This window comes from Sinocyclocheilus rhinocerous, unplaced genomic scaffold (assembly GCF_001515625.1).
Source record: "Sinocyclocheilus rhinocerous isolate Xijiao unplaced genomic scaffold, SAMN03320098_v1.1 scaffold785, whole genome shotgun sequence".
Classification (NCBI taxonomy): Eukaryota; Metazoa; Chordata; class Actinopteri; order Cypriniformes; family Cyprinidae; genus Sinocyclocheilus; species Sinocyclocheilus rhinocerous.
In genome coordinates, this window is record NW_015660521.1 from 907,153 (window position 1) to 921,922 (window position 14,770).

Genomic DNA, 14,770 nt, shown 5'->3' on the forward strand with positions numbered 1-14,770 from the left:
ACACACATTATATATATATATATATATATATATATAGTAATATATATATAGCCATGTCACCCTGTAGCCCAAGACTGTTTGCCCACTGAAACTAAACAGGGTTGAGCCTGGTAAGTACTTGGATGGGAGACCTGGGAAAACTAGGTTGCTGCTGGAAGGGAGACCAAAAAAGTTATTGTTACACAGATATGAATTGGCAGATTTTGTTTTTCTGTTTTTTATATATTTTTGTATATAGGCAACAATGGTAAAAAATTAATAATGGAAAAAATGCATAATACTATATAACAGCATTAACTAAAATATACAATACATGTACTAAAAAACTATATATATATATATGTGTGTGTGTATATGTATGTATATGTATATATATATATATATATATATATGTATATGTGTGTATATATGTACATATATATATGCATTACATAATAGATAAAAGAAAATATACAAGATGTCATATATAATTAAATATGTGGGCAGGCCTATTAAAAAAAACTAGCAATTTTGCCAACATATATCAAACATGCAGAAACAAATACATAAACAGCAATACAACTGAAATGTTCCTAAGTCCAGAGACGTAGCAAGGAAATCAGTAAAATAATGATGCAGCTGATGCAGAACAGCATACGTTGTTTACGTCCAGCAGATATACAGCAGATACCAAAATGGCACCAGAGTGATGCGGAGGAGACGAATTGTTGAATAAAGTCGTTTTTTTTTTTTTTTTGTGCACAAAAAGTATTCTCGTAGCTTCGTAAAATTACGGTTGAACCCCCGATGTCACATGGATTATTTTACTGATTTCCTTGCTACGTCTCTGGACTTAGGAACATTTCAGTTGTATTGCTGTTTATGTATTTGTTTCTGCATGTTTGATATATGTTGGCAAAATTGCTAGTTTTTTTTAATAGGCCTGCCCACATATTTAATTATATATGACATCTTGTATATTTTCTTTTATCTATTATGTAATGCATATATATATGTACATATATACACACATATACATATATACACACATATACATATATATATATATATATATATATACATACATATACACACACACATATATATACAGTGGGTACGGAAAGTATTCAGACCCCCTTAAATTTTTCACTCTTTGTTATATTGCAGCCATTTGCTAAAATCATTTAAGTTAATTTTTTTTTTTCTCATTAATGTACACACAGCACCCCATATTGACAGAAAAACACAGAATTGTTGACATCTTTGCAGATTTATTATGTATTGTATATTTTAGTTAATGCTGTTATATAGTATTATGCATTTTTTCCATTATTAATTTTTTACCATTGTTGCCTATATACAAAAATATATAAAAAACAGAAAAACAAAATCTGCCAATTCATATCTGTGTAACAATAACTTTTTTTTTTTTTGTATTTTACATTTGTACATGTTTAATTTTATACATAGACTACATGGAGAAATGACAGCTCATAATATATAATATATATGTTATATAATAGCATGAACTAAAATACACAAGAAGTCAGAAGTATATATATATACGTCTAATACATACATATATACTTGGGAACATTTCAGTTGTATTGCTGTCTATGCAGGGTCAGACAGCTCTCAGATTCCATCAAAAATATCTTAATTTGTGTTCCGAAGTTGCACGAAGGTCTTATGGGTTTGAAACGACATGAGGGTGAGTAATTATTGACAGAATTTTCATTTTTGGGTGAACTAACCCTTTAACAAGGCATACAAAGCATATATTTGATATTGTGAGTCTGGCACTCTGTTAAGCCTGTGGAACTGTGTTTACAATCAGTGTTCTTTTTTTTCTTCACATTGAAAGCGAGTTAATTGATCCACATAAGCCCTCTAGATTTGGCAACTTCTCTTTCTTTGGAGAAGCTTTCCGGCTCATTAAAGATTTAGAGGAAATTTCAGTCACTCAGTGCCCACAGGAGATGCCATTGCATTTTTACTCAGCGCCTTGCTCTTTTTCTTTCCTTCTCTTGCATGATGTTAGCTACCACTGGAAGCTCTGGTTGTATGTAGCGCTAACTAATGAGGGAGAGAGAGAGTATAAAGGATGAGGAGGGAGGAAGGTTCTCAGCTTAGCTAAGCAGAAAGATGACCCATTGCTGCATACAGCACACATCTGAACATAGACTGAGATTCAAAACTTCCATTGTGTATCATCCTCCTCACACATACTGTTTGAATGAAATCACTCTCTTTAGTCGTACAGCCATATGAGGAATAATCCTATTGGCCCGTTTTAGCAACACATTAACAGCCAGGACTAAATATAACAGGTAGAGTAACTGCACACTCTCGCAATGCACCATGGGAAAACCGAAACATTTGGTCCAGATTTTTTTCTCTAACCGCTTTTGGAAAACATCACTCCTACAGTTAGACAATGAATGGTCTGTTTGTCATAGAAAAATCCTTGTAGCTGCTTATTTTTTGCCATTTCTCATGAATTTTCCATGAATCCAAAGTGCGTACTCCCCCATCTTGTACTCCCAAAGGGGGTCGAGTTTGTCCCCATGTGTCCACATGCAATAATCCCCCATCTGCCTGTTTTCATGCCGCCTCAGGTCTTGGGGATTCTTCAAATCTTCATGTAGTAATTTGCATTCCTCATATTGCATGCAAAAACAGCATGCTCATTCTTGTATTGTTTACACAATAAAGCCCTGTCCTTTTTGACTGCATCAAAAAAAACTATCATTACTCCAGATTAAATATATCTCTCTTATATAGAGCAGTAATCACAATGAAAAGACACTTTTTGGCATGGACTAAAGTATGGTTCGTTTGGTTGGTGTGAATGCAGTTTTTTCTGAAAGCGGCTTTGAATGTGGTTCACGTAAACGGCAGTACTGTGTGTTATAAAAGCATTCTGACTTGCATAAGCAAACCGTTATTGATCAGGTATAATTCGCATCTTTGCACATGCTCAGTCACACTTATCGACTGTAATGCATTTCTCAAAGCTGCCTGTCTCTGAAAAAATTGCTTTCTGCAAGCAGCTCGCTTTCACTTGCAATGTGTTCCGCAGAAGACAGCTGACAGAAGTGCCGTTCTGTGCGTGTAGTTTTGATGGTAAATCCATAGGGACCAAATTCTTCAAACACAGTCAAACTGGCATATGCCATTTTTTATGTTGTGGATAATAATAAATAGATATTTTAATGAGTACTAAACAGAAAAAGTCCTTTAGCTTTAATTTCACAAATCTGGTCATTTTGTTTACATCTTGCAATTATTATTTTTTCTTTCAGAATTGCGAGTTTATATCTCACAACTAACTGCAAGTTATAAAATTGCAATTGTGAGTTTACATCTCACATTTCTGACTTTTTTAAAAAATTGCAAGTTTCTCACAATTTTGAGTTATAAAATAGTAACTGTGAAAATAGTAATCCTCATAATTGCGATTAATATACTCACAATTTGGACTTTTTTTCAGAATTGATCCTTCGCAGGGAATTTGATTGACAGGCTATCTGACCAATCATAACGCAGAATCTGCAATTTTTGTCCGACAAACAAACCAGACAGGAGGGTAGATTAACATCGGTGGACTTGCAAAATGTTGTGTATTGATGTCTTTCCGCGGTTGAAACAAAATACCTTCTGATGTTCATTCATGTTTATTTAAAGCGGTCATATGATGCGATTTCAAGTTTTCCTTTCTCTTTGGAGTGTTACAAGCTGATTGTGCATAGATAAGATCCCTGAAGTTGCAAAGACTAAAGTCTCAAAACCAAAGAGATATTCTTTATCAAAGTTAAGACTCTGCCACGCCCCCCTAAAACGGCTCGTTCTAACACGCCCCCACATATCTACCTCACTATGTGGAAATATTAGCATAATGCCGCCCAAATGTGCACGCAAAGAAAGAAGGCGTGGTTTCAGTAACCACAGTTAGTGTTGAAGCAGCATGTCAGGGAGACGCTGTGTGTTTCTAGGCGAAAGCAAAAGCACTTTATTTGGCCTTCCGAAAGTAGATGCATTTAGGAATCTTTAAGATTACTTACAACAGAACAGCAATGCATTTTATGGACGACCGTTTCGTGAACCTAGGAGAGGAGGTAATTCTGACTTTGCTATGACAATCTGGCGCTTCTGAATCAGCTACTGTTTTGTTATTAGTTTAAGTATTTGCTATTGACTGTTCAAATGCGGAGTTTTGCGCATCGTGTGTGTGTGTGTGTGTGTGTGCGAGCAGCGAGAGCGAGAGAGACAGAGAGCGAGAGAGAGAGCGCGCGAGAGAGAGAGAGCGCGCGCGAGAGAGAGAGAGAGCGAGAGACACATCACAGTGGAGTCAGCTGTCTTAACCGTGGCTTGTGTACTGCACACATACCAGCTTCATCACTGTGTCTGTCACGCGACTCCGTTCCCCTTTCGGGCTCTGTCTTTACATTTATTTTGAAAGCTGAAGCTCGCGATTATGGTAAGGGGCGTTACATTTCCGACGAGTGCTTGCGGTGTTCGGCCAATCACAATGCACTGGGTCAGCTGGCCAATCAGAGCAGACTGCGCTTGTCGGAAGGAGGGACTTTGTAGAAAACGAAGCGTTTGAGAGAGGCGGGGCATAGAGGACTTACAATAATGTACAGTATTTGAAAAATAATGTGTTTTTTGAACATTAAAGCATGTCAACATATTCTGTTACACCAAATACACAAAATAATGATCTTTAAAAAAGCATCATATGACCCCTTTAATTCTATTAGCTATTAACTGGTAAAGAGGAAGAGATGATCGCTTCACGTGCCGCTTGAACTGAGGCGTTACAGTGATCTGTCACAACACATTAAAGAGCCACAAAACGGTATTGTCTGAATTTCTTAAAAAATGACAAAAATTGAAAGCTGAGACTTTGTTTTATAGCAAAAGAAACCTGCTCTGTCTTGTCTGTCGGAGCGTTGTCAGTTTTCTCTTTGCTCCGCGATGTATCTTTCACGAGCATGATGTGTGGCGTGAGAGTGGCATGGCTTGTCGGACATAACAACAGTAACGAAGGGGGGCGAGTCTTTGCGAAGGGTCAATTGCGAGTTTATATTTCTTAATTTCAATTACAAGTTTACATCTTGAAATGATGATTTTTTCCCCCCTCAGAATTGTGAGTTATAAACTCACAGTTGTGAGTTAACATCTCATAATTCAGACTTTTTTTCTCAGTTTACAAACTGGCAAAATTAGAATAGTGAGGAAAAAAGTCAGAATTCTGATAAGATAACTCGAAATGGCGAGAAAAAAGTTGCAATTACCTTTTTTATTTTTTATTCTGTGGCAGAAATAAACTTCCATAATGTTAAATAATAAATGTCTCTCAGCTCATTCTGCCTGTTGTCCCCCTCTATTTCACTCTTTTTATACGCATACACAGATGTTTAGGGGTCTTAGTGCTGTTCAGGATAAGCATGGAGTTGGGGTACTGGAAAGGGGGTTCACTGAGTTCGGCCTGGAACGGCCCGTCTGGACCCAGATATGTGACAGAGACACATCTCTATGTTCATGACTCTTCCCATGGGCCCATGAAAGGGGGACTGAGAATATTCTGGCAGCACTGAAATAATTTCTAACACATAGAAATCAAACTCTCATTGAGTGATCAAACCAAGCATAAAAACAGTCTGAAAACACATCTGAAATACATTTGAAAAGCCCTCCAAATCCATTAAACTTCAGAAACATTACTAAGTTGACTAAATAGGCTAAAAATGGTTTGAAAATATATTTGCATATTAAAGCCCTGTTCTGGCACTCTCTGGGACAGTTGAAACTCTTGTGCAAGTCACTTTCTGGCTGGTATAATTAGGCGACTGTATCACTCTGAAGCTGTTCAGCGCCAGCTGTTATATGACTGGATGTCCAGAGGGAGCTGCCTTCATTGTAATTAACTCACGCCGCAGGAAAAAAGAGGGCCACCTCTCCAGGTACAAGACTAGCGGTCGGTCCAGTGTCCACGAGTGTAGTACCTGCTCTTCACAGCTTGTTAACCGTGGTCAGAACATTTAATAATACCAGAGTGACTGCTCTTATGAAACATTGTAACATTTTCTATTCGAGCCCCATTTTTGTTAACAAAATCTCCTGATTCATCTTGTTTATTTTAAGAACACACATCCATCTTTCTTTCTCGGTCAGCCCCTATAAACAGATCCTCAGTGCAATGTGGATTCTCCTAGGCAAGGTTGAACCATATATTCAACATGCAATACAAACAGACTTATATACAGACAGGGCAGGAATTCCCATTGAAAGGTGAGTGATGCTAATGACGAAGGTCACACTCAGCACAAGTCAAAGGCTAATGTTATCAGATTCTGTGACAGTTGTAGCTTCTGCATTAGCAACATTCAGGCTAAATAGTTTGCTGTGGTTCCTAAACTGACATGGGGTCGGTGAAGTCAGATTATCCACTGGGAAAGATCCAAGTAGTGACACAGGAATCACAGGGTCCTGGAAAAACTTCACTGCTGTTCCAGGATGCTAGTTCTTGTGCTTCATAGTCTGTCCTAAAAAAAAAACACAGCATATTACAGTCTTTGTTTATTGTTTTTTTAGAACATATTTTAACTTTAAAAGTATTTGAGCCAAATATTTAAACATTTTAATTAAATATTGAATAAATAAATTGAATATTATTGAATTGATTAAAAACTAAATGTTATTAAAGTTCATAGCAACCAGTTTACAAATATATAAATAGTAATATTTTAATATCAAAAGTAATTCATCCATCACCAACACCATTGATATCAGAAGTTATTTAAATAAATATTATTTAATTGAATAAATAATAATTAAATATGAGTAAAATTCATAGAAATCCATTTACATATATGATATTTACGAATAATATTTTAATATCAAAAGTAATTTGGACATCACAAACAGCTTTGATATCAGAAATTATTTCAATATTTAAATTTAATATGTATAATAAATGTATTATATATTATTATTTTAATAAAATAATTATAATAAACATATCTAATATTTATCAAACACTTTGATATCAGATGTTATTTAAATGATTTAATTTAATAACTAATATTTACATTTTAGTTCATTGCATAGCAATCCAATTACACACACACACACATATATATATATTAAAACAAATATTTAAATGTCAAACGTAATTCAGCCAGTGCAAACAGCTTTGATAATAGAAGTTAAAATAAATAAATAAATGTTATTATCTAACTGAATATTTAATGATTAAATTAGTAAAATTCACAACAATCTGTTTACTAAATTATTTCACAAACAGTTTTGATATCAGACATTATTAAAATAAATAGTTATTTAACTGAATCATTTATAATTAAATATTTGTCAAATTAACAGCCATCCATTTACACACATATTTATTAATAAAACTATTTTAATATAAAAATAATCAGATGTAACAAACAACTTTGATATCAGAAGTCAATAAATAAAAAAATTTGATGTAATAATGTTGAAATATGTCATAGCAAACTATTTTAATATTTTATATTTATGAATAAAAATACAAAACAAAAATTGGGTATTATCCATGAACTGAGCATACATTGAATCGCCCCACAAAAGTTACTTTGATTAATCTAGATTAACTACTTTTTAACTTAGACCCTTGAATCCAGGTGTATTCTTGTCCTCTAAATCCATTCACATGTATTCAGAATGTGTTCTTTTTCTTAATAAATTGTGTAATTGTTCTGATCTGATTACAGGAATGATTAGTCATTGTCTCAAGTTCTGCTGTGAATTCTCCAGTGACATTAGCCAAAACAACCACACATGTCTACCGGAGGAGGCCAAAGCATCGTATTGTCTGTTTACTGACACGGGTTCCTGCTGCTAAGCAGTGGGCGATCGTTTCTCTTAGAGCCGCACTGTTCTTTAGACGTGACGCCATTCATGCGAGGATAGCTGAGGTTTAGTCTAAGAACCACCTGCCACAGCAGTTGGACTGGATTTGCACGAAACGGAGAAAGACGGCAGGATTGAGTCGGAGGACTGAGTTAGGCTAAGGTGCTCCCTGGTTACGGATCAAAGTGCTAAGGTACTCCGTACACCTGGTGTGTCAGTAGGGCAAAGGTTCAAAGTCTGAAATTACAGTAGCGACGGGAACTTTGGAAAGGGGTCATCTATCTAGACAGATAGATATAAAAACTTCTTCAAAATAAATGAGATATACATTTTAATTCTTATTTTATATATTAAAAAAATAAATAAATTTTTTTGCAAATTATTTTTCTAATTTATATATGCTACTATTCGGTCAATAAGATTTTTTTGTTTTTGAAAGAAGTCTCTTATGCTCACCCAGACTGCATTTATTTGATCAAACATTTCAGTATGAATAGCTATAAAAACCTCTTTTTAAAAATTGATGACATATACACTTTAATGTTTTTTTTTTAAATATATATTGCATTAAAAATGAACATATTAAAATGTTTATTTTTTAATATATTTTCTATAATTAAATATGCTGCCGTTTAGTCAATAACATTTGTATTATGTTTTTGAAATAGGTCTGTTATGCTCACAAAGGCTGCATTTATTTGATCAAAATATTATTACAATTTAAAATAACTATTTTCTGTTATCTTTTAAAATATAATGGTGGCAAAGCTGATGTCACATGATCCTTTATGAATCATTATAATATGCTGATTTGCTGCTCAAGAAACTTTTTTGCAGGATTACTGAATAGAAAGTTTAAAAGAAGCATTTATTTGAAATAGAAATGATTTGTAACACTATAAACATATTTACTGTCACTTTTGATTAATTTAATGCATCCTTGTCAAATAAAAATATTAATTTCTTTGATTAAAAAAGTCTTACTGATCTCAAACTTTTCTACAGTAGTGTTTTGCTAAAAAAAATTATACAACAAACCCTATATGTTTTAATATTACATATACAGTGGCATGCGAACGTTTGGGAACCCCTTGCAGAATCTGTGAAAATGTGAATAATTTTAACAAAATAAGAGAGATCATACAAAATACATGTTATTTTTTTATTTAGTACTGTCCTGAATAAGATATTTTACATAAAAGATGTTTACATATAGTCCACAAGACAAAAAATAGCTGAAATTATTAAAATAACCCCCTTCAAAAGTTCAACGCCCCTTCAACCCTTGGTTCTTAATACTGTGTATGGTTACCTGGATGATCCACCACTGTTTTTTTGTTTTCTGATGGTTGTTCAGGTCCTGTAGATTCTTCAGTTTTCCAGCATCTTTTGCATATTTGAACCCTTTCCAGCAGCGACTGTATGATTTTGAGATCCATCTTTTCACACTGAGGACAATTGAGGGACTCAAACACAAATATTAGAAAAAGGTTCAAACTTTCACTGATGCTCCAGAAGGAAACACGAAAGTTTTCACCCCCAGGCTCTTAATGCATCGTGTTTCCTTCTGGCGCATCAGTGAATGTATGAACCTTTTTTAATAGTTGTGTTTGAGTCCATCAATTGTCTTCAATGTGAAAAGATGGATCTCAAAATCATACAGTCGCTGCTGGAAAGGGTTCAAATATGCGAAAGATGCTGGAAAACTGAAGAATCTACAGGACCTGGAGGATTTTTCTGAAGAACAGTGCTTAGTTTAACTGTTCAGGACAAACAAGTGACTCATGAACAACCATCAAAAAACAAAAAAACAGTGGTGGATCATCCAGGTAACCACACACAGTATTAAGAATCAAGGGTTCACAAACTTTTGAACGGGGTCATTTGAACAAATTCAGCTCTTTTTTTTTTGTCTTGTGGACTTAATGTAAACATCTTTTATGTAAAATATCTTACTCAGGACAGTACTAAATAAAAAATAACATGCATGTTGTATGATCTATCTTATTTTGTTACAATTATTAAAAAAGGGGTTCCCAAACTTTTGCATGCCACTGTATATCACTGTCTGCCTACTGTGGACTATTATGTAAACATCTTTTATGTAAAATATCTTACTCAGGACAGTACTAAATAAAAATAACATGCCTTATGATCTCTCTTATTTTGTTAAAATTATTCACATTTTCGCAGATTCTGCAAGGGGTTCCCAAACTTTCGCATGCCACTGTGTGTTTCTTTTTTATTATTATTTCATTATCCTTCCTTAATTTTGTACCACTCTTTATTTGATCTTTTATCTTTCTTCCTTTTGTCTGTAGGAAAACCCATACCTGTGTAGTGATGAATGCGATGCCTCCACCAAAGAACTCGCCCATCCTCCAGTGCTGATGCAAGATAGCGAGCGAACCGGACTCATCACATACTGGCAGACTGTAACATGGGGTCGTTATCCTGAGCCTCTTCTGGCCAACATATCCTTATCCTGGAACAAAAGCCTGGAGTTAGCAGATGACGTCCAGATAACCTTTGAGTACGGGCGGCCCACAAAAATGGTGCTGGACAAGTCCCTGAATTATGGACGAACCTGGCAGCCTTACCAGTACTACGCCGACGACTGCATGGATGCCTTCGGGATGTTGCCAAAGAGGGTGCAGGATCTGTCGGCCACGAACGTGACTAGAGTCATATGTACCGAGCAATACTCTCGCTGGGTCGGTTCCAAGAATGAGAAGAATGTGCGGTTCGAGGTCCGGGAACGCTTCGCCATATTTGCTGGGACAAAATTACAAAACATGGACAACTTGTACACACGCATGGAGAGTATGAAAGGCCTCCGAGACTTTTTCACCTTCACAAACCTGCGGCTTCGGCTGCTGAGACCGGCGCTCGGAGGAACTTACGTACAAAGAGACAACCTGCTCAAGTACTTTTACGCCATCTCCAATATCGACATACCAGCAAGGTAATGATGCACAACACCGTGTTTGTGTTACTCATGGATAGCTTTTTCATGTTTTATTGTTTAATCGCTCATATTTCAGGCTTTTCTGTAATTTTATTGAGAGAAAATGTAGAAAAATGATATGAGAGAAAAGATGGAGAAAGGTATCAGAACACAGGAGAAAATCATATTTTAGGTGTTCAAGTTTGTGTAATCATAGTTCAAAGAAATAAGTTGGACATCACACTAATATTCATGAGCAAAGCTGATCAGTTTTATTGTTTCTCACACTTTTTGGACATCATTTTGTCCAGCGCACATGCGCCAACCTGTAGACCAGGCCTACAGCGTTCTGCTCTTCTAAACCGAAATCACTGGATGTGCAGAACGAACCCAACCTTCCAGGGTGGTCTGTCCAGCGCACATGCGCCAACCTGTAGACCAGGCCTACAGCGTTCTGCTCTCTAAACCGAAATCACTGGATGTGCAGAACGAACCCAACCTTCCAGGGTGGTCGTTTCACATAACCTTATGAAATATGAATGCATCAAACCTTCATCTTGGTAGGACTGATAAATTTGGGTCTCATGAAGATACTCTGGAGTTGTAAGGCCTTGAAGATCTTCCACGCTGACTTGGCATTGAGACTTGGCAATGCTTTAGGTTTCATCAGATATCATTTTTTAACTGTTTTGATAAATATTGCATGCATGCATGCATATCTTATTGCACATCAAAAAGGCATTGACTTTCGCCGATTTTAGTGCTGCTGGTCCTGGAATTTGTAAGTCAACTAATGCACGAATTAGAACTATGTAAAAAAGTTTAACCTGTTAAAGTTATAGCAATTAATACCAGATAGAGGATAAAGTTTATCACCTTGGCTCATGAATGTTAATAGGTAACAATGTTCAACAAGTAGCCACAAAATTTAAGATTACTTGCATGTTTGTTCAGTCAGTTGATCACCAACAAAAATAAAGGTGCTTCACGATGCCATAGAAGAACCTTTTTGTCTAAATGGTTCTATAAAGAACCTTTAACATCTGAAGAACCTTTCTGTTTCACAAAAGGTTCTTTGTGGTGAAAGAAGGTTCTTCAGATTATAAAAAGGTAAGAAAGAAATGGTTCTTTAAAGAACCTTTGACTGAATGGTTCTTTGTGGAACCAAAAATGGTTCTTCTATGGCATCGCTGTGAAGAACTTTTTAAGCACCTTTATTTTTAAGAGTGAATGCTAGATGCTTCTGTCAAGTTATGTTTCTGCTGTACTCTTTTTCCACACTGTGGACAAACATAACAGACCTCTAAAAACATTACAATTATTGCCCAAATAGTGGGAGGGCTATATAATGTTTTCTGTGCACCATATAAATCTACATAAGTGCATATTTTAATATCAGAAAACTTGAAAGTTCAGCCTAAAAAAGTGAGTCCTGCTGATTCATCTTCATAAATGTCCATAGAGAAGCATCTTGGCATTTTTCAAACTAGTTGTTCTATACGTTAAAGTGATCAGTTGGCACGCACAGCTATGATAAAAATGTCCAGCAGTGAAGGGGGATCAATGCCACGGCCCAGACCTCCGGTAATGCAAACCCTCAATCAATACTTATTCTGGTATGTCAGAGAGGAAATTGTTTTAACGGCGACAGGGAATGGGATGGGTTAAGTAGACAAATGGACAAGCAGAAAGCGGCCTATCAGACTGCTGACTGACGTTCCAGTGTTTCACAATGAGAGGAGCGCTGGAGTGGAAATGTTAAGCTAATGCCCAGCGGAAAATCGTCCTGGGATATTTTGTTCATTCCACAATATTGGGATGCGTTCCAGCAGCATTTGAATAATAAAAATGGCACGGCCTCCCTGATGGCCTGCCCTGCAAATACTTGTCTAAATAGAGTCTGCGGGGTTGGTGGGTGTTGGGCACGATAATCAGATCAGACTCCACGACCGGTGATGCTTCCTGCATCACGGCCCATTTCCTCCATCATCAAGCATGCGCTAATAATCAGTGCTAATAGCCTATAATAAGATGGGCCAAGCATCCTTAATTGAGGAAGATGAAGTGTTACTTGTTTTAAAGCAATTAAAGTATGCTGTTAATTTCCCTATTTACCTCTTTATTTTGTGGCTTGTTTGCCAGGAGATGTTACGTGCGCTCTGATAATGATGTTTTCCTTTTCATCCGAAGTGCCAGCGATACTACTAACTCATATTCCTGCAGAACGCATCTAAAAATAGCCTGACTGAACAATGAAAACATATTCCTCGGTTGTTTTTTTTCCTGCTGCTTTGATGACATTCGTGAAAAATCTTCTTGATCAGCCCCTTTGCCGCTAAAAAGTAATATTTAGGAGGCATCATGCTGTACGGCATGCCACGTGTCGGTGAACATAATGAGACACAATCATTCTCCCTGTGAAGATTCGTTTTTTTTGCGCAACGCTAATATGTGTAAAGATGAGGCTTGCGTTTTATCCTCACCTTCTCCTCCCTGCTCCGGTTTGCTGCAATCTGACGTGAGATACAAGACAGTAGAAAGAGTTCACAAATAGCTGTCCCAGTAGATGGACCGGATTTGGAAACGGTAGGAGAGCGGGAGGGTGGGCTCGTGTTCCATCAGACAAATATCCCAAAGACATTGCTTGAACCTTAATTAAACCTGGTAAGGGAGGAAATAAATAAATAAACACGATTCCCAGGGTTCATGTTAATTTATGCAAAGACTTGAGATGATCGGATGCATCTCCTGTTCCCTTTCCCCCTTCCCTTTCCTACTGAATCCTCACATGAAACCCTTCCAATGTACTGAGATACTGCATATCAAAGAAGCTAGGAATGGCTGCTGAATTTAGCAAAAGGGATTTTGGAGAAATAACGCTGTTTTATTAATATACACAGAACCTGATAGGCCATTACTAAAGATCAAGGTCGAACGGAAATAAAACAGGGCGGTGTAAGCCTATCAGAACTCGCATCTCAGAGATGTCCTTGGGCCTACGTTGGCAAAGAGACAGAGGCTACGGAGGGAAGGTGAGATGCAGGAAGCTCCAGAGGTGCCACGAGGACAGCATCAGGATCATTCCGTCTTTATCACTCGTGTGTGGGCAGAAACTCTATCATGAAAGGACCACCATGAAGAGGTGTTTTGTAGAGAATCGAGAATCACTCAGAGATTGATTCACACCCACACTTGGATTGTGCCGTTGTGCTCTTGTATTAAATGTATAGTGCTTGTGATTTCAATCATTTAATCACCAGGCCTGAAAACACCAAGACATAGTGATATACAGTATATGCATAGAAAAAAGTTGAAAAGTACATACCAGTCAAAAGTTTGAAGACACCTACTCGTTCTGTATTATTACCAGTGCCGGGGAAGCTACTCTGACACTTCAGCTTCCCAACCTACTAACAAAAAATAGCATTTATGGTAGCAATACATACACATACACACTGTGTACACATATACATGTATGGTAAATATAAAATAATACACATTATATAGTCAATGATGTATACAGCAAGCAGTGACTCAAAAATAATAATAATAATAATTCCTTACATTTATATAGCGCTTTTCTGGGCACTCAAAGCGCTTTACATAGACGGGGGGAATCTCCTCATCCACCACCAGTGTGCAGCATCCACCTGGATGATGCGACGGCAGCCATATTGCGCCAGAACTCCCACCAGCTTATTGGTGGAGAGGAGACAGAGTGATGAAGCCAATCAGCAGATATGGGGATGGTTAGGAGGCCATGATGGTCAGAGGCCAATGGGCGAATTTGGCCAGGATGCCGGGGTTACACCCCTACTCTTTTTCGAAGGACATCCTGGGATTTTTAATGACCACAGAGAGTCAGGACATCGGTTTAACGTCTCATCCGAAAGACGGAGCAAGATGAAGAGCAAGACCTGAGCAAGGCTTTTCCCTCTTATCTTT

At 36.8% G+C, this 14,770-nt stretch overlaps 1 protein-coding gene across 1 annotated transcript in view; it reads left to right on the forward strand.

The window, feature by feature from the left end:
- Nucleotides 1-14,770, forward strand: part of LOC107725312 (uncharacterized) — an 81,187-nt gene that overhangs the window by 8,099 nt on the left and 58,318 nt on the right. Inside the window, exon 3 of the mRNA XM_016534530.1 lies at nt 10,200-10,843. Within this exon, the coding sequence (XP_016390016.1) occupies nt 10,200-10,843 (644 nt within the window). The remainder of the gene's footprint in view (nt 1-10,199; nt 10,844-14,770) is intronic.